At 33.3% G+C, this 22,500-nt stretch overlaps 1 protein-coding gene across 13 annotated transcripts in view; it reads left to right on the plus strand.

Moving 5' to 3' along the window:
- LOC137642719 (uncharacterized) overlaps positions 1–22,500 on the plus strand; it is a 546,468-nt gene that overhangs the window by 501,828 nt on the left and 22,140 nt on the right. For 10 of the 13 annotated variants that reach the window (XM_068375541.1, XM_068375545.1, XM_068375540.1 and 7 more), the window contains 4 exons: positions 1,975–1,998; positions 5,499–5,519; positions 14,226–14,370; positions 18,317–18,469. In XM_068375541.1, the coding sequence (XP_068231642.1) occupies positions 1,975–1,998; positions 5,499–5,519; positions 14,226–14,370; positions 18,317–18,469 (343 nt within the window). The remainder of the gene's footprint in view (positions 1–1,974; positions 1,999–5,498; positions 5,520–14,225; positions 14,371–18,316; positions 18,470–22,500) is intronic. The other 3 variants (XM_068375534.1, XM_068375536.1, XM_068375539.1) reach the window with 3 other exon arrangements.

The following is a 22,500-nucleotide window of genomic DNA, read 5'->3' on the forward strand; positions in this document are numbered from 1 at the left end:
ATAGTTTTTAAAAAGGTACATCCCATTTTCATATTCAGTGAAGGAAGGAATTTACAAATTACACAGGTTGTTCAGAGGATTGAAGTTAACAATGTCGGACAAATTTCGATAAGTTCATCTTTTTCAGAATAGGTTCAACTACTAGATTCAGTCCAATTTATTATAATATTGCTATGCATAACTTCATGGAATTGGTAACATAAAACCCTTTAATGATCCTACACCCCCCAAAAAACTAGAAAAGGGGTAACCGCAGTAAAAAGATTGGGACTAAACACTTAATTAAAAGAAGGATTTGCTTATCAAAGTATAAATTATACTCGCACAGACAGACAGACTGTTTGTAGACAGACAGACAGACAGACAGACACACACACACACATATATATATATATATATATATATACACTGCATATATACAGTATATATATATATACATATATATACACATATATACATATATATACAGTATATATATAATATATATATTATATTTATATATATATATATATATATATATATATATATATATATATATATATATACAGTATATATTATATGTATATTTAAATATACTGTATACAGTATGTGTGTGTATATATATATATATATATACATATATATAGGGTGCTAGCTTCCATGTTAAAAGCTAATATGAAACATTAAATACGATTATTGATTATAGAGTCGAAGCGCTGAATTACTAGAGATTTTGGGGGTTTGATGCATAATTTCGTGTTTCATGGAGTTCAAGAGGTTTCTTTTGACAGTGACAACAGGCATCCTAATTTCCATAAAATATAACACAAAACATTATTATTGTTTAATTATATCCACTTCTGTAATGTGACGTTGAATGAATAGATAGTAATTTGATTTCACATATCTTTTTTATTTACATAAACTTCCTTTGAAAGTCCCTGAAGTTTTTTTTACCTTTTAAGCGTGTGTCGGTATGGTAATAAATTTTAGTTTGCCATCGTTGGTGATGCTGTAAAGGTCGCCTACCAAAAAGGAAAAAGAAAGATTTTTAAAAAATAACTTTCTTAACCATTTCCATTGGTATAATTTCGATACTAATGCCTTTGTAATCTTCAATATTGAAGGACTTCAAATTAGATTTGCTTCATTATAAACTGGTAAAAGGGAAATAAATATCGATGCAAATTTATCTTTATTACTTCATTCTTTAGAAAACATCATTTTAGTTTTCAGAAGAGCCAATGTTTGAAAACTAAAGCAAAATTATTGATTTTTCAGTTGTTTTAACAACAGGTTCATATAATGCATTTCCGTTCATTAATACAGTTATCGCAAGCCTGAAATGTTGAGCATAATGCCTACGACAGAAGTATATACCTATCTAAAATAGTGTTTGACCTTCAATCTGAGCTATATCAATTAACAAATGTGTTAAAAATTTGTTTAGAGTTTCTAGGAATGTTCCTTTCCTTGGCAATGCTATGGTATTATATGTTAAATTTCTGTTATGATCGAATAACCTTTCACATTCATTTCTTCTCATGCGAAACGAATACATTATTGTTAACAGAAATGAATTACTATACAGCAACACAAACCACAGACTACACAGCAATACTAGATGTCAAATTTGTTTCTTTCGTTACCTTTTCCTAGAACGGTAATCTTTATGATTAAATTCTTGATAAAACAGGAGTAAGTACACGATCTATCATACGACGTTCTGAGAAATATTGGGGCCTGAAGAGAATCAGTCATATTTCGAGAAGGGCCTACTCGCTATTATGATGATTAGTCCCTGTTTTCAAAGCCTAAAAGACTACAATTCCTTCAATTGTTGCATGACAAGCAAAACCAAATCCATAAAAATTGCACATCTTATTATGCACGCACATATTATACCAAGCAGTGATGATGAAATTCACGACTTCATATATAATCATGCAACACTAGACTAAATTCAAATCTATTTTTTTCATGCTTACATTAAAGGAGTAAAACGACATCCATCTGCCGGTAAGTAGTCTTACTTTGTTCAACATGTGGCCCTCTCAGTGGCGTACTAAATCTTAGTTCCATGCCATAAGTAACATCTAAGGCTTTAGAACATACACGAAGGGAATGTAAGTCTACTGCAGTCATCCAAAAATTCCATGTTTGTTATTATCATGTCTGTTTTCTCTTTTATTGATTTTATTTTGTCATGGATTTATACCAGGAAATCTCTTTTGTTTGATTTTCATATATATATAAATGAAATGACAGCAATATGTCAGGTCTCCATTATGTAAAATTTCCACGAAAAAGGAAGTTTTGCTTCTCATAATCCCAGAATGACAACAATAGGAGTTGCTCGTTTCCCCGGGCGCCTTATATTCTTCAGCTTTCGGGATAACGGAAAAATCACCAGAGAGCGAAACAAAAAGAAAATGAGAGAAATATTGAGCGTTTTTAAATTCTAAATAGTATTTAAAATGCGAGTTTATACAGTAGTAAGCAGACAAAAAATTACTTTCTTGGGCAGTCAATCTCATCAAATAATTTTTCTGTGCCCATTAGATCAAGGATTTGCAAAAAGTGAGTGAAAATCAACTCCTTGACTGAAAAGCCCATTAAACATAAATTGCGACCAGACCAAACACTCACCAGAGACATATTTTTTCTTATTTAGTCACTCCCATACGTCGGAGATGATTCAGTCATTGCTCTATAACGAAACATCTTTTGACTACTGTGTCCTTAATATGACTTTTCAATTAAGTGAAGACAAATTGCCTTTTATAAAGAAAAGAATCATTGGAATTCAAAATACGATCCATTTCAAACATTAAAATTAAGTAGAAATCATTGATATAGGAAACCGCCTGAATGTGATTTATATGGCCTATGTTTTCGTTACTTTTCAAATGATCTTCCTTTAAATATGCATTAATGAGATCACTTGGTATTAAATGTTTTGGGATACTATGACCATCTAGCGCAAAAAGATATATCCTTTTGCAACTAGCTAGTAGCAAATTAACAGTACTACTGAAGTTATCAAGAAGCACCAGACACTCTAGGCTGTTGTATTTCACAGTATTTTCATTCTATTTCTAAATGTGTAATGGTTAATGGTTCAATTGTATTCATATGAACCTTTTGCAACACGAAAATAATCACTCCCATGCTTTAAACAAAGGCTATAAAGCACAACAATTATAATAACAAAAATGGATTACTTTGTACGTATTTACAGTTTAACGTTATTCTAAAAAAATATAATGAATCGTTTAGAAATTATTAGACATCATTTGTTCCAGAATTCTTAAAAATTGCGACGCTGTTTTCTGAATAATTATACGCTAAACAAAGAGAAATTTTTTCATCACATTCAAGACAAAAATTTCAAGCAAATAACAAAGATCTTTTGTTCTTAGCATAAACATTCAGCCATATAAATTTTTTAATCAATTTTAAATTTAGTCGAGACTTTAAAGATTGCTGTCTAGAAGTTAATTTTGGAAAGTAACAATTCACGCAAATAGGCCTTTCTGTATGACACGCATGAAAGAAAAGAGCACTTCATTTTCATCATCGAATGACCTGTGTGAATTCAGTTAAATATTTGCGTAATTGCTGTTCAGTGCCATATGCTAGAATTTAACCTAGTACAAGACTTCTGAGAATCACCGTAAACATCTAAAACGCAACGAAATGTAGGTCTAACTACCAAAAGAAAAAAGCTAATACTGTATATGAGGAAATATAAAATAAAATCTCGTAAAGGATCCTCCATCTGTAATGTTATTTTTGTCACTATCCATTGTACGTATCCATCCATTTGGAGTTAACCGTATAGTACAAAAGCTTCAGATGAAAGCTTGCGCAGAAGATTGAAATACAAAATACTGGGCAATCAGAAAAGATAATTGTCAAATACTAGTGAAATATAAGAAATCATTGAAAAAATGAAAATCAATATATACATGAATATTAACAGCTGTTGATTAAATCAACTAGATTAATGCATGCTAAGAAACATGACTCTTGACAGTAGCATTGCAGGGTCATTGAGGTAAACACACGAGGGAAGACCTCAGATAGTTGGTATTCTCTGTCTTTGTGACACTTAAACAATAAAAGGCTGATAATACGAAGAATAGTAGTCATCACTTCCATGACAGATATCTCCGATCAAAATCGTAAACCGGTCAGAAAAGCCTCGGTCTTGGTGTTATCAGAAACTGCGTGACTTGGTCGTTTACATGTACACGCGTAAACACGCCATTATGAAAAGTGAAATATAAAAATGGCAATATTTATTTCTCAGCGAATCGGTCAAATTTAACAGCCCTTCCTCTGTCAACAGCATTTTAGTCTTGAGATACAGAAGCAGTGACGTTTTGCTATAAGTACATCAATCTAATATATACAGGTTCATCACTAGATATGTGAATGGATATGCTTATGTATTTCATTACACGAAATGCTTAAGATATGTTCCATGTATATATACATAATTTATTATACATAAATGATAAACGCCAAACGGTGAAAACATTATATTCTCGCATTAGAGGATCATAGCTTTACGAACATATTTCACATTAATAGATTTTTTTTTTTTCACTTTTAGATAAATTTGTCATTAAATAAGAAAAAATACCTAGGGATTACATCCAATGAAGGCAAAGAACTACTATGATTTTAAAACACGAATTTCTACACCAACATTTGTAAACAACTGATATAAATCAAGAATTCCGCTGAGCATACTGCGGTTATTAGTCTGAAAATTTACAATTTCATATTGACTCTCAGATATTGTCTTTCTTAAACTAGTTCACACATTTTTAAGCATTCAGTAGTAATCAAATAATTACTTTCAAATCAAAATGTGTCCCTTATTTTACTACAATTTCCTATTTAGATGTATAGAGCAATATCAACATTATAGGACAAAATCCTTATGGCATTATATAAAACCATTATGGGTTGCTCATCATTAAATGTTAATGACACTATTTATATTCTTGCATATCTAACATACCTTATACTCATATTCACACACCTTTTAGATTCTCTCTCTTGCTAACAACCAGGGTTACAAGAGAACAAAAACATGACGTTTAGCAGGTAATTCTATTGTAGTAACCTCCTGGCATTTTCCTTAGCTCAAGGCCCGTTCCATCCCTGCAGCATGCATCAAGAATATTTTCTTTTTGGAAATGAGGCTAATTTAGAAGGAAAGGGATATCCTTTACATTTTGGATTTATTTTTCCTTTTTTTTATCACGAATACAGCACACCCCTTTCTCATAGAATCTCAGTCACTGTTCTTGAAGTACTCAACAGTGATAATCACTAGGTGTTTATTGAATTCATGTTGTTAAAAGAGCTTAAGCAGTGTTGTCAAAGTGTTAATTGCATGATCTATGAAAGATGTAAATGTGTGAATTTTCGAGCATCTAACTGATAAGGTCATTTGATGTTATGTATAATGTTTTTACTCTTGTTGTTTCTTGCAATCCAAGCAGAGGAATTCTCCCACCCTGGTAATGTATTGTTTGTACAGCTAACCCTTTGTTCTTGATATCCCCCCGCCCCACTGTCACATCTCTTTCCCTGTTGTTTGTGCACTTTTATACACAAGCTTTTGTTTGCTTCTAAAACTGGAGCTCTTTTGGTCTTTATGTAATATCTCTTTGTTTTCTCAGTACTTCTAAAAATGTGTGGTAGAAAATCATCCCAATCAAAACTTGTAGAGTAATATAGAGTAAATAACCCTAGATTACTTTGTATACACAGAACAAGAGGGAGGATTTACAGCGATAACGAAATGCACAGAAGATGCTGGTTCCACCCTTTACTGCTCGGTGCATTTGACTCAAAGTTTCAGTCAGACGACAGCAACACCATTTACAAAAATTACAAAAACATCCATACAGAACTACCCAACACTTTCCCCTCTAGGGGAAGTGTTCTTGACACCAGGTCACCCTAACTCTGAAACAACAGATAAGGCTAAGTTAACATCGCTGTACCCTTCTTTCCCCAAGGCAACATACTTTTATGATGACCCAGAAGAATTTGCAATGAATGATTCTCAAAACTATGATGATTTTGACTATGACTATGAATACACCCCCGATGATCATTATCCTACAGCCTTAGAAGGTTCTGATGTTTATCCTGACTGGAGTGATGAGAGCTCTGATGATTTGTCCTCAGTTTCATCTGGGAAAGATGAAGACAAAGAATATGGAGAAACGATACAGGAAGTCAAGCATGATGACTACCCTCATTTGAATAAAAACAACGGACGACTTTCTTTGCATGTGTCTGAGGAAGACTCGTACAAAGATAAAGATGAAGAAGAAATCCGTCCTCAAGTTGATACCTTTGGTGATTCCAGTTTTAAAGATATCATTATGCAAGGTCCACCACCTAATAATATCGATTCACATTCATATCCAAACGGGATGGATGATGAATATGAAGAATATGAAGTTATTAACAGCACTAGTATTGAAGATGAAGAGACAAAACATTTTTCAGACCCAATTGATAACTTTGATGAGTTTATAGAAAGTGAGCTTGAAAACACAGAAGATGACCTTATTACAGCAGAAGAAAAACCAGAAACTATGCCTCAAAACGCAGAAGATGCCTTTATCACAGCAGTAGAAACTCCAGAAAGTAAGCTTGAAAACACAGAAGATGACTTTATCACAGTAGAAGAAAATCCAGAAAGTACGCTTGAAAACACAGATGATGACTTTATCACAGTAGAAGAAAATCCAGAAAGTAGGCTTGAAAACACAGATGAGTTTATTACATCAGAAAAAAATCCAGAAAGTAAGCTCAAAAACACAGATGAATTTATCACAGTAGAAGAAAATCCAGAAAGTAGGCTCGAAAACACAGATGAATTTATCACAGTAGAAGAAATTCCAGAAAGTGGGCTTAAAAACACAGAAGATGACTTTACCACAGCAGAAGAAAATCCAGAAAGTAACCTTGAAAGTACAGAAGATGGTTTTATTACAGCAGAAGAAAATCCAAAAATTAAGCTTGAAAACACAGATGACGACTTTATCACAACAGATGAAAATCCAGAAAGCAAGCTTTCAAACACAGAACATGCCATCATCGCTGTAGAAGAAAATTTAGAAAGTAAACTTGAAAACACAGATGATGACTTTATCACAACAGATGAAAATCCAGAAAGTAAGCTTGAAAACACGGAAGATGACTTTATAACAGCAGAAGAAAATCTAGAAAGCAATGGCGACTATATTAGCATGGATGAGACAGATGAAGGACAAAATACAATTGAAGAGAAGAATGAAATTACAAGGAATAATATTAGCAGCACAGTTCGGACAATATTTGACAAGCCTGGCAAAAAGAGGTCAGAGGAAAGGAACACCACAACATGGGGTAGTTTCTTAACTACAATAATCAAGACATGGAAAGATTTTTGGGCAAAAGAGAGTAACACCAATCAAAATTCTCGTCATGAAAAAAATCAAATAACTGAAGTACATACTGAAGCTCCATACAGTGGTGATGACCATGGTACAGATCACCATGAAGTACATACCGAAGCTCCATACAGTAGTACAGATCACCATGAAGAACATACTGAAGCTCCAGACAGTGGCAATGACCGTAGTACAGATCACCATGAAGTACATACTGAAGCTCCATACAGCGGTAATGGTCGTGGTGCAGGACACCATGAAGTACATACTGAAGCTTCATACAGCGGCAATGGTCGTGGTGCAGGTCACCATGAAGTACATACTGAAGCTCCACACAGCGGCAATGGTCGTGGTGCAGGTCAACATGAAGTACATACTGAAGCTTCATACAGTGGTAATGGCCGTGGCGCAGGTCACCATGTAAACGGTAACGATGATTTGCACCCTGAAGGGCCAGAGGGGAATACTGGGTTCGTTGATGCGCTTAAGGAAGTACAAAGTAAATATGGAATTATCAGTGAAGCGGACAATGTAGATGATAAGGAGGAAGAGGAACAAGGTACTTCGAATGGAAGAGATGGACTTGGTCATACAGATACCGAAGACAAAGATGAAGAAGATGAAGACTACTGGGAAGGAAAAGATTATGATTTCTGGAACAGAGATAACGATGGCAGTGAAGAATACTGGGCAAGGTGGGACGAAAAGGTTGATACTTTATGGGATGATGATTACTCAGAATATGATTACGAAAGCTCTGAATCTCCAGTATATATAGATTACTTCAACAATAAAAACAGAGACTCTGAGAAAAAACATGACACAGAAGATGAAAGTGATGACAAAACTATGGATGTCGGAGGAACAATTACAGAAGAACCGGAAATTCCTGAAATAAATGAAGGTAGAGATTTGGGGCATGCCAAAGCCATGGATTATGAAGATGGCCAGGATAATTCCGGGAGAAGTGAGGACTATTCACCAGGAAGTAAAACTGATGACCAAGTTCACAAAAGCACAGAAGTTATAGGTGGCTCTGGTGACACTATAGATGATGATGATGATGATGTCAATAAAGGAGACAAGGATTCTGTTTATGATGATGGTGATTTGGAGGACTCCCTTTATGATTTTACGACTGGTATAAAGAAGGGAAAAGAAAATGACACTTCTGTATATGACTATGACTCTGATGATGAAGATTCAAGAATATCTGTGTATGATGACTTAGAAAACAAACATACAAAGCCTGAATCAATCATTCCCACATATGAAGATTATGATTATATAGGCAAAGAGAAAGAACATGGCAGGACTGGCTACGATTATTCCGACCCTGAGGGCAAAGGATCTGCCATCCCAGCATTTGATTACTCAGAGATAGAAGAAAAAGAGTCAAGTCCTCCAGCTTTTGATTACTCTGAAGTTGATCTATCGGCTAAAGAGTCTGATGTACACCTATATGAAGATTTTATGCCCGAGGAGAAAGAAAGGCATTTTCCTACTTTTGACTACACTGACATTAATGGTGAAAAAGATCATAAAGATAAAAATCTTGATTTGGATACAGAAGACTCTGGTGAAGAACATGATGTTAATACCTATCCTGATGTAGAAGATGAAAAAAAGGAGCAAGAGGACAAAACAATCCATGGTTCTGGAGTAGGGGGCTTTGAAGATGGTGACTATTTTGAGCCGAAGGATAAAGATCACAGAGCTCCAACTGGCAAAGATGATAGTGACAGCGATAGCTTTGAAAGTACTGGGGATAGTGATGACGAGAGTACCTCTGATTCATCAAGCTCAGATAGTAAGGACAGACCTTCAGAAAAAGGGGATGATGACTCTGAACAGGGGTTACTTGGAGGGGCTGATGGGACTAAATATGATGTTCTACCGGATGAAACTTCCCAAGGAGGTGTAGAGGACAGTTTTGGAAGTGATATAGATGAAGAGGAAGACACACACGGAGATGCTGATGAGAAACAAACCCCGGGGGGAACTAAAGACACTGACAGTGATGTGACAGATAAGGTAGTAACCACTGAAAATGACCTATTAGGAACAATCATTCCTGAGGATTATGAATTGCGTTTCGACTATGATTCTTATTCGGATCCACTTGATTATAAACAATATCCTGAGGTATACTATGATATTGACAAAACAGATAAGGAGGATGATTCACCAAGAAAGGGCACAATTCCACCAATTCCACCTAAAGGTACTGTTGAAGAAGAGGGAGACACTGGACCACTGCCTGATAGCACACCTGAATCTGACGAAGGCCCACACGAAAGTACCAAGCATCCTTCCTCTCCCTCAGCTGAGGTTCTTGCTAACATTTCTGGCCAAGGACATGATGGTGTAAAGCTTTCCCAGTCAGGTAACCCCCTTCCAAGTAATACATTATGGCAAATGTATTATGATACGTTCTACTTCAGCGGCCTGCTCTCTTGCATCATGAATTATATCTTACCAAGTGTCTTTATTTTATGTGCAGATACTGATTTTCACTGTAAACTATACTATCTTCCTTTCTGCATGTCTATGAATCAGAGACATTCAATGGCATGCAACATATTACTCATTAGAAATTATTATAATGCTGAAACTAAGGCCTGCTCTGATTCATTATATACAATAGAGCAATTTTCTCCTGATGTACAGCGTCTTACTGCACCTCTTGCCTGAGTACTTTTAGTCACTGATTCATCTGCTGCACCTTTCCAAAGAGTGATGGTATCCTGTTCACACCTCCCTTTTCTCACAACAACTCAAGATCTTCATCCCAGATTATATTTCTGTTTCATTTCCCTGGACTTCCTCCAAAAACTACGCAGACATCTGCAGATTCTAAAGTGATAGTGTATGACATATCATCATTCGAAAGATTAGGCCCAACCATTGCACTAAGGATGCACAAAACTCTTGCTCTTTTTCATGACTGAAAATTTTCTTGATGCTGTGATGCTTTGAAATCCCCATCATTAAACCCTCGCTGCTACTATAGACTTTAGTAGTATTGTGGGCACGAGTAAACTTATAATTGCATTTACGGAAGGAAGTTATTGTTAGGCCAACTTCCTTCAAGCTGCTATGGCTGAGCTTTATACCGAGCTGTATTTATTACATATTAGACAGGGGCATTTGTCATGGTTTAACGATACTGGAAAGGCGTATGGTCTTTCAGTTTTTTTTTAAAATGTATACTTTCTAAGACTATTACTTCATAGAAAGTTTGGATTTCTTTCAGGAGAATATTATTCCTCTAAGCACAACTTTATATTGCTTTTCGAATGCAAGAGGAAGACAAGCTACACAATTGCTATTTTTTATGTTTATTATTTCATAATTTTTACTGAGAAATCTTTACTATGACTTGACAAAAATTCTCAAAACTTAAAATGAAACAGGAGCAATTACTGATATAGTTAGACAAACAAATAGATAAATAATTATGTAAAAGGAAACAAAACCCACATATACTGTTTTTGGTATAAATAAATCGTTTCTACATCAAATGTTTAAGCATTGAACCCATTTATATTATCACCAAATATGTAGGCCAAAGTAGCCAAATCTAGTACATAATATTAAAAGGAGAATGTTTATATTTAGTTGTGACTTCTGCATGGAATGCGAACCTCGTGTAATAATATCTACATTTCCCAAATAGAAAGGGCATATCCCAAAATTCTTAGATATAAAATCTTAGATACGAGATATTTTATTGTAAATATATATATATATATATATATATATATATATATATATATATATGCTGTATATATGTATATATATATATATTATCTATATATATACATGTATATATATATATAAATACACTGTATATATGTATATATATATATATTATCTATATAGATATATATATATATATATATATATATAAATATATATATTATCTATATATATATATATATATATATATATATATATATATATATACATGTATATATGTATGACTGTGTGTGCCTGTGTTGTGTGTATTGTGCAACTAAAATGGAGCAATCTGTTAGAGCAAGCTAATTTTTCCCTTAAAATACATTGCGTATATATTCAGTAGGGTAGGTATCACTGCCCATTTAAAGGGAATCTACTATCAAGCAATTGTCTGAAAAATAAAATTACCTACAACAATCTATATTCACCTATCAACTATACCCAGTGCTGAATATCATACATCTGAATTATCTTTAGTTACTCTCTTCTGCTTTAAATCTAGTAGAGAAAATTTTTCTTATTCTTCTACATCCAAATTAACGGGAAAACTTCGCTGAACTTGATTTCATAAAACAGGGAAATGATTGTTAACATAACACTTAAATTGAATCCTGTCCAGTTTTACTCAGATCACGCGGAGTATTTTCGTATATTTAAAAAGAGATATAAATTGCAGCAATACTTGAAAAGAAGAGGACATACAGAACCCTAAAGTTTCCTACCATGGACTATCAGAACCAAATATCTTTCACAACAAACAAATAAGCATTGCAATTATTGCAAAGACATTAGCATTTTTTCTTCTACTTTGTTTATACTCAATTCAGATTTCATCCTTTCCTAACATTTATTTCTTAGTCTAAATGAATTCAATCCAACATTAGTATCATTTTACTTACTCTTTATTGTAGAGAATCAAACAAAAAATAAAAGACTATTTCGTTGTTTGTGCCCCGTGCTATAGATAAGCGAAATCAATCTGTTACAAAATACCAGGTAATCATCAGTTTTTTAAACATATGATTCCAATCCTTTCTAAACGAGAGGAAGTTTCACATGTGTGTATGTTTTCTTTGTAAATTAGACGTTAGGTGTATATACTACTTTCTTTTTGACAAAGAAATATAAGTGGAAAATATGCTTGATTTATTCAATAATCATACAACTGCACAAACATGCACACATTATAAACATATATAATGTATGTATATTGTAAGTATAAATACATTAATTTATATACACATATATATATATATATATATATATATATATATATATATATATATATATATATATATATATATACCGTATATATGTGTATATATATGTAACTATACCTATTTCAATATATCTATCGATCGAATATATATAGTGTATATATACTGTATATATATATATATATATATATATATATATATATATATATATATATATATATATATAAATATACCGTATATATGTGTATATATATCTAACTATACCTATATCTATGTATCTACCGATCAAATATATACACAGTAAATATATATATATATATATATATATATATATATATATATATATATATATATACATATATATATACATATATATACATATATATACATATATATACATTATATATATACATATATATACATTATATATATATATATATATATATATATATATATATATATATATATATATATATATATATATATATATATATATATAAGTTCATTCAGCTTTGACAATGTTAAAGGGTTATTGAAGGACCCTACTGAAGCTCCATATCTAGATAGCAGCATTCCCTTAGAAACTGATATTTGCATGGCCTATATGATAAAATATTTAGTACATAACACAGTGCATTTCTTGATTAAGGGTTATAATTCATTTTGCTAGGTTTAATCGATATGTGCACTTACGTAAGTATGTAACTGTAGACATTCAAAGTGAGTTACATATTATAGATACAAGTACACAGGCTCATGTGAAATAATATAGTTGTATTTATCTGTACGTATGGTTTACATGTATTTATTTATAGCTAGGTCAAAACTGACGAATACCTTAGAGGACAATTTTAATTCTATCCAAAAGTCTTCAAAACCGCACATGTTATAACAAAACCCCTGCCACCAGTCTGTAGTGTACCTGGTATGGTAAACCTTGTAGACAAGTTAAGTATTCCTAAACATCATATAAGGATTTTTTTTTCTTTTTTCTTTTGTTTCATTGCGTTCTTTCTCTTTATCATATTCTGCTTGGCTGCTGTCTCGGAGAGGTTTACCACATGCGATATCATACCATGTAAAACAGCCCAGGCACATTGCCAATATACGTCAGGCACTGGGTACATGTGATTATCCAAGTATAAATCGAAATTATATTTCAGAGAGAGAGAGAGAGAGAGAGAGAGAGAGAGAGAGAGAGAGAGAGAGAGAGAGAGCGAGAGATCTAAGCGCTGGGATATCTATGTCAATACTGTATATCAATTTACTTGAATTTATTTCTTTTACTGATTATTCTTTAATCTAACAAATAATCAATTCTGATTAATGGAAGATTTTTAACACTTCCTATGTTAAAAGGAAAGTGTCTCATTATTTTATTCTAAATGAAAATATCAATTCTTAATCTGCTTTTATAATTACTTCCGCCTTGTTTTGGACCTCAAGGTTTCTAAGGGCTTTTTACACTGACGCTGGGCGCAACATCGCCCTTTTTTTTAAACACTCACTCTCTAAAACGAGACAGGAGTAGATTTTTTGTACGCAATGAAATATTTTCTTGTAAATAAGTAAATAACTCCTTTTTCCCTTCTTTTTTTAAGTAGCTTTTGTTTAAAAGAAATAACTAAACTCTTAAATCCTCAATATATTTTTGACTAATTAAGATCTTGCAATCTACTTTTTTAAATAATAATGAATTCTAACAACATTGAAGTTCTTTTTAATGGCATAAAACACCGACGAAGTCAATAATCGGCCTAAATGAGTCATTACAAACTTCATTATTTTTCTTCTTCTACTTTGGCAAATGCAGAGATAGAAACGCAGGAGGATCCGACCGTGGGAGCCGTCATGGAGGAGACGAACCCAATCTTGTGGACATGGTTCATCATCGCCGTCATGGTCGCCGTCACCATGATCTGCATCGTGTTCTTCTCCATGTGGGTCTACAGCCACAGGTGAGTAATGCCCTCAATATCAACATTCATTTATTAAATGCTTAAAATATGGCGTTACGACTAATATGGTTAGTGACATCGACCAGAAGCTCTTCTAGGAGGACACTCCAAAATCAAACCATTGTTTTCTGGTCTTGAGTAGTGCCATAGCCTCTGTACCATGATCTTCCACTGTCTTGGGTTAGAATTCTCTTGCTTGAGGGTACACTAGGGCACAATATTCTATTTAATTTCTCTTCGTCTTGTTTTGTTAAAATTTTTATAGTTTTATATTTATTTTAATGTTGTTACTGTTCTTAAAATATTTTATTTTTCCTTGTTTCCTTTCCTAACTGGGCTATTTTCCCTGTTGGGGCCCCTGGGTTTATAGTATCCTGCTTTTCCAACTAGGGTTGTAGCTTAGGAAGTAATAATAATAATAATAATAATAATAATAATAATAATAATAATAATAATAATACAGCCACAGGTGAGTAATGCCCTCAACATCAACATTCATTTATTGAATAATCAAAATATGGCGTTACAACTAGTATGGTTTGTGACATCGACCTTCTGGGTTTACAGCCATAGGTGAGTAATGCCCCTCAAAATCAACATTGATTGATTCAGTGTTTAAAATATGGCGTTGCATCAAGTATAGTTAGTGGAAATAGTGACTTCGACCTTCTGTGGATGAATTATGAATCCTTACCGTCCTTGTGAGCTAAGGATAGGGGATTTTGAGGAGTCTATAGGTCTACCTGCTAAGTCATCAGCAGCCATTGCCTGGCCCTCCCTGGTCTTAGTTTGGGTGGAGAGGAGCCTGGCCACTGATCATATGTACAATATATATAGTCAGTCTTTAAGACATTGTCCTCTCCTTTGCCTCTGCCACTCACAAGTGATCTTAAAACCTTTAGAGATACCTGGAGCCAGACGGAAACGCTTAAACAATCTAGTTACCAAAACCAACAGAATGGTCCTCCGATGCACATTGATTGAATGATTCAGTAATACAAAATGGCGTCACAAGCGCTATGATTATCACCTTATTTGCGTTAAGTTTTATGGGTAAATGAAATGTCGAACGAAAGAAGGAATCATTTGAGCAAATTAGTCCAAAAGTAAAAAACTGGGCTCAGTCGAATGTTCATGTGTGATACACTGAAATTTTGGTCCATGCAGACGCTTCCCGCACCTCATTGTTACCTACTGCCACACAAATACAGAATCCTAAAAAAAGAAGTTGAAAACTCGCATTGACCTTTACAAATTCTAGTTCATATCAACATATTTTGAAATACTAAGCAACGTAATCAATTTCAATTCAAAATTGGCTATTCCATATCATATTTTTAGTAAAGATTTGGTGGGCTTCTCATATGATTATATGATGCATCAAAAGGCTTTCTCCAAGGAGTAAACTGAAGAATGCAATATAAATAATTTGTAAACAAGTAGCCAAATGAATATTAAACAAGAGTAATTACTTTTTCTAATATTATCCAGACATTAATTATATCATTTTACTTATCGCTGTTGTTATAGCAACCTTAGAAACAATAGCCGGAGTAATTATGAAATTAGATAGAGAGAAAGTTGCCAAGAATCTCTCAGACGCTCAAATGAACGAGCGACAAATGATAGCTAGATGGCTCTTGGCAGCTGGTTTTCCCAAATCTGCTCTTAACGTACAAAAAAAAAAAAAAAAAAAAAAAAAAAAATTGCTTGTAAACAGCCAGTCAGACAGGAAATGGGGTGTTTACGAAAAGGCATTGCATGCAGATATTACAACTTGTTTTAATCTTCTACATAATCATTCTCTTATGACATGTGTTCTGCCAATAAAATCACAATCTTCCATTTGTTTTTCATAAAAAAATAAAACAAAATCAGACTTTTCTTTAAACACGGAGGAATAACCTATCTATTGATGAACAACATGAGATAATCTTGAAATAATTATCAATTTCGATTTTGAATCGAAAGACAAACACAGTAAACCTAAGACTGCAATTCACTTTGTATACGGGAGTTTCTGCCCAGATTCTGTTGAGGTGAAATAACACATCTCTTGTAAAATGCAAGATGACTGGCTTGGAACAACAGCTTTAGTTATGGGAATCTGAACATTCCTATACAGCTATCAGTCTCCTGATTGCACATCTGTTCTATTTTGCAGGAGGTGGCGAGATCTTTATACACACTTACACACACACGCACACACACATACATACATATATATATATATATATATATATATATATATATATATATATATATCAATATTTAATATATATATATAGTGTGCATATATATATATATATATATATATATATATATATATATATATATATATATATATATATATATTTATATATATATATATATATATATATATATATATATATATATTATATGGAAATATTGGAATAAATACGATGTTAACCCGTTATCTTAGAAAGCATATAAAACTAGATCAGGCACTCGGTAGAGTGTTGTATATCACAATATGGGCGATTGAATTATGCACATTTTGGCACCAGTTTCATGCAAATCAGATAAAAACTGGTAAAAATATGACAAAAATACGTATATGACCTTTTCGTGACCTTTGCCTTGATATTTGACCCAATCACTTCCAAAATCTAATCTAATTGTCCTTGGATCATGGCCAATAATGCTCACAAATTTCATGGGATTCAGTCAAATAGTTTTAGAGTTATGCGAAGCAGAAACACAGACAAACATAGAAACAAATAAATTTGTTATACACTGTTAATGTTCATTAAACGCTTTAAAAATAAATTACTATATTATTATTATCATTATCATTATTAAATGCTAAGCTACAACCCTAGTTGGAAAAGCAGGATGCTATAAACCCAGGGTCCTAACAGGGAAAATAGCCCAGTGAGGAAAGGAAACAAGGAAAAATAAAATATTTTAAGAATAGTAAACATTGAAATAAATATTTCCTATATAAACAATAAAAACTTCAACAAAACAAGAGGAAGAGAAGCCAGATAGAGCAGTGTGCCCGAGTGTACCCTTAAGTGTACATCTTCCCGTGATACTAAAGCTTTTCCCTTACCATGATTTAATTCCTTAAAGAGCCCTGCAAGCAAAGGAAACAAGGAAATAAATAACCTGCGAGAGAAGTAATGAACAATTACAATAAAATATTTCAAGAACAATAACATTAAAACAAGTTTTCATATAAAAACTGTAAAAAATAAAAAATAAAACAAAAGGAAGAGAAATAAGATAAAATAGTGTGCCTGAGTGTACCCTCAAGCAGGAAACCTTTATCTCAAGACAGAGAAAGAACTGCTTGAGTTCGTGAAGTGTTCTTAGATCTACTTTAGAATCTTTACTTTCCGGGATCATTGGCCGGTATCTTAATAAACTTTGAGACAACGTAAAAATCATTACAAATTAAAATGAATTCACTATGAAATGGTACTCCAAGATCAATTACTTATGTATCGCAGTAAACCTATTTTACAGGTAAGCTAACTTCATTATGCAGTGTGATATTGAACAGTAGTGAAAAGTGAATATTAAGTCATTATAAGATGTACCTGCTTGGAATTCTTAAACATTCTCACAGCATAAAGAAACCTTTCCATTTATACTTATTTTGTTTCCACAACAGTACTTAGTAATTTGTCTTATGAATGATGATTATGATAAATAGAATTACCACCAGCATTCTCATCATTAATAATAGCATTATTTATTCTGTTTACGTAAATATGATGAGCAACTAAATAAAATACTCATATTAACTAAATTATTATAATTTCATTATCATAGTTATTACTGCTGTTGCTGATGAGCAGCAAAATAAGGTACTCACCATCATTATTATCATCTTATTATCATTATCATTAATGCTGTTGCTGTTATCTATTTGATCTATGTTTCTTAAACCGTCAAATTTCTGTATTTACCATTTCAGGATAGCGCGGGTGGCTGAGCTCAGAGCATCTCTTTATGAAGGCTACGAACCAGCCAAGCCAGAGCCCGTAAAGGAAAAGCCCAAAGAGGTAGATGTCGAAGCTAATAAAACAGATGAAGTCGAGGACCAGATGTCAGCGAACTATCAAAGGAAGTAAGTTTTGCAGATAACATTTTTCCCCTTTAAGTTCATATAAGTTTTCTCATAAGTTCGCGAGAAGTTTGAAGTTTACTGAATCTCATTGCTGTACCAGACAGAAGGTGAAAGAAAGCGTTGGGAGTCCAAGACATCGTAGAAACGCAAGTTAATTTTGTGTCTGAGGACATTTTCGTCCTAAACTGACGTTTTATTTTTCAGGGGAGGGGAGGGGGAGGCAAAAATGTCAGAGGCCAAAATCAGTGAGTTGAAGAGAGGTTCATCTTTAGAATGCTCGAATGATTTTATTATTGGTCTGTGCACTGTTTTTATGATTCATGTTGCCAAACATTATCGAAAAGATATTCTGACAGCATTACCAAATTTATAAGCAAAGCGAAATCTACCGGGTAGCTTCTATGAGTAAATACTTTATTTATTTTTTTTTTTTTTTTTGTCTTGTGATTTTCGCGCGGGATTGACTTCTGAGAATGTTGTATCTTGTTTTTATCTTATCTTCTCAAGGGCTTCTCTACAGACTATGGTATTAGACCCTGTTGTATAAATATTTCTGCTTATGGCTTTGCTCCTCATTTATATCTTATCTTATTCGATTTTTATACGATTTCGTTGACGGCACCACTTCTGGTCCCGTCATCATTTCCCGTGACCTCAAAATCGTTTTTCCATATAAATTTTTTGCTCTACTTCAACAATGACTTTCAGTAATGAATTCTGTGCATGTATTTGCCAATGATTTAGCATTCATTACTCAGCTTCCTTAACCTCCCGTCGTGTTCTGCTGTTTGCATTTAATTATGAATTGCAATGTCTGCCACCTGTGATTTCTAGAGAATCAAATCTGAATAGGGAGCTGTAATTTAGTCAACTCCAGTGTATTCAAGACTCGGTCTCTGCTTTTTTTTATTTTATCTGCTTCTCCAAGTTCTTCAGGCTTCTTTGAAGGTAATGGATTTCATCCTTGTCATATGTTAAAAAAATTTTTGTATGCAAATCAATTCAGACGAGATGTCGAAATTTCAATTTCCAAACTTCATTTAAAAAAAAAAAATCGACGTTGTGTTTGACGTAATTGTTTCCCGTCTTCTGACCTCTGTTCTTTCATAAAATGTTCTTATTTTCATCGTTTTTTATTGGTGCTTTCATACCTACGGTTATTCTACTTCTTTTCTGTGATTGGCAGTTGTTTCATTAGCAATTTTTCGTCAATGGTTTGCCTTCGTCCTTATTCTACATTTATTCATCACAGATAAGATAACCCGATTATCTATTTCCTATTGGTACATCTTCTTTATCAATCAATTGTTAAAAGCAAGATATTTAGCTTCTTAAGAAGCTGCATAATGCACGGTTAGGTAATTCAACATCACTTATACAAAGGACAAAGTAACAGTCAATCTATTGCCCATATCAAACCAGGGTCAAATTCCCGAAGGCAGCGAAGACTGGCCTCATTGCTGCTTTCACTACTGGTATTAGAAAGCTATACAAATTTCTATTTATTATTTTTGTTTGCTTTCTTTATTCTTCTGTAGATGAACTTTCGTCCATGTGGGATTAAATTCTTTTACTTAAGATCACGGTTTAGTGAAGTGGCTTGATTGCACATAGAATTTAATAAACAATGCAATGCACGTACACACGCCCTCTTTCTCTCTATTAGTTTATTTATATATATATATATATATATATATATATATATATATATATATATATATATATATATATATATATATATATATATATATATATATACTGTATATATTATCAACCATACACCTTATTCATTCAAGGAATCAACTACTGCACTGTACCTGTTCAGTGACTACTTTCCACTTGGTGAAGGTAGAAAAGACTTTAGCTATGGTAAGCAGCTCTTCTAGGAAAAGGACACTCCAAAATCAAACCATTATTTTCTAGTCTTGGGTAGTGCCATAGTCTCTGTACTATGGTCTTACCACTGTCTTTGCTTCGAGTTCTCTTGCTTGAGCGTACACTCAGGCACAATATTCTATCTGTTTCCTCATTTCCTTCTCTCACTGGGCTATTTTTCCCTTAAGCTTATAGCATCCTGCTTTTCCCACCAAGGTTGTAGATTAGTAAATTATCTGAAGATTTGAAAATTTTAAAACAGGAGATGATGTACAGTGTTCTAATATCTAAGTAAGTTTTTACAGGTGAGGTTGATATACTCGCGTCCCTTTCTTGCCCCTAGTAGCTGCTGGTACCTACTATCAGATGGACATGTGAACAATGGCTAGGATCAAAAGAACTCTCAGACATTCAAAGCCGCAGGTCTAGCCACCTGCCCACGGCAACCACACTCCCGTCTCGAGATGCTCATGCCGTAATGAGTACTGTAGATCAATTTTGCCATAGATTGAAAGTTACCCTACAGTGGCAGCCCCCGACGTATCTGGCTACTAAGCTACAACATTATATATATATATATATATATATATATATATATATATATATATATATATATATATATATATACATATATATATATATATATATATATATATATATATATATATATATATATATACATATATATATATATATATATATATATATATATATATATATATATATATATATATATATATACATATATATATATATATATATATATATATATATATATACATGTGTGTATGAATAAAGGCGATAGACCAGATGTCTCTTCGGCTTCTACTCTCGATGCCTGGCAGATGATTTTACTGGAATCAGAATGGACCGGCAGGGATCACTTGTCTTATTTAGATAGGCACTGCACAAGGAACTGGCTATCCTTTGATGAATTTAGCCAATGAATCCTCTATGGATTTAGTCAGTCTATGGAAAGAGAAAATGACAGTACTACACTGGATCCTTCTCTCTGGTTACGGTTCACTTTCCCTTTGCCTACACATACATCGAATAGTCTGGCATATCTTTACAGATTCCCCTCTGTCCTCATGTACCAGACAACACTGAGATTACATAAAAATTCTTCTTCGCCCAAGGGGTTAACTACTGCACTGTAATTGTTTAGTGGCCACTTTCCTCTTGGTAAGGGTAGAAGACTCTTTAGCTATGGTCAGCAGCTCTTCTAGGAGAAGGACACTCCAAAATCAAACCATTGTTCTCTAGTCTTGGGTAGTGCCATTGCCTCTGTACCATGGTCTTTCACTGTCTTGGGTTAGAGTTCTCTTGCTTGAGGGTACACTCGGGCACACTATTCTATCTTATTTCTCTTTCTCTTGTTTTGTTAAAGTTTCTATAGTTTATTTAAGTAATATTTATTTTAATGTTGTTACTGTTCTTAAGATATTTAATTTTTCTTTGTTTCCTTTCCTCACTGGGCTATTTTCCTTGTTGGAGTCCTGCTTTTCCAACTAAGGTTGTAGCTTAGCAAGTAGTAATAATAATAATAATAATAATAATAATAATAATAATAATAATAACAACCCCCAGTCCCGGGCGTAGCGGGGTGCTAAGAATCTCCCGATTATAAATACTAAAGAAAGCTTGGAAATTGGTAATTGGAATGTTAGAACCATGAATCAGATTGGAAAGTTACAGCAAGTGGAGAATAGATTTATGAAATATAGTTTGGATATCTTGGCCTTAAGTGAAACACTTTGTTAGGGGATTGGTAAAGAAATCTTAGACCAAGGCAATATATATATCTACACAGGAAGAACAGATTGAGTTGGAAGAGAAGGTGTAGGACTGATGATGACACCAAGAGCAGAAAATGCATTAACGGAATGGAGAGCTGTAAATAGTAGATTGTTATTTGAAAAGTTTAAATCAAAGCTGTATTAAAGTTTGCTATGCACTAACAAATGATTCCCCTGAAGAAAGGAAAGATGAATACTGTGAATAACTGCAGAGTGTTATAGATGAGATCCTAGAGATAGAAAAATCATAATTGGTGATTTCAATGCTGAAGTTGAGAGGAATAATCAAGGTATAGAGAATGTTATGGGTGTTGAGGGTCTTGGCGAAGTTGCAAATGAAAATGGGGCACATTTTAT

This window comes from Palaemon carinicauda, chromosome 6 (assembly GCF_036898095.1).
Source record: "Palaemon carinicauda isolate YSFRI2023 chromosome 6, ASM3689809v2, whole genome shotgun sequence".
Classification (NCBI taxonomy): domain Eukaryota; kingdom Metazoa; phylum Arthropoda; class Malacostraca; order Decapoda; family Palaemonidae; genus Palaemon; species Palaemon carinicauda.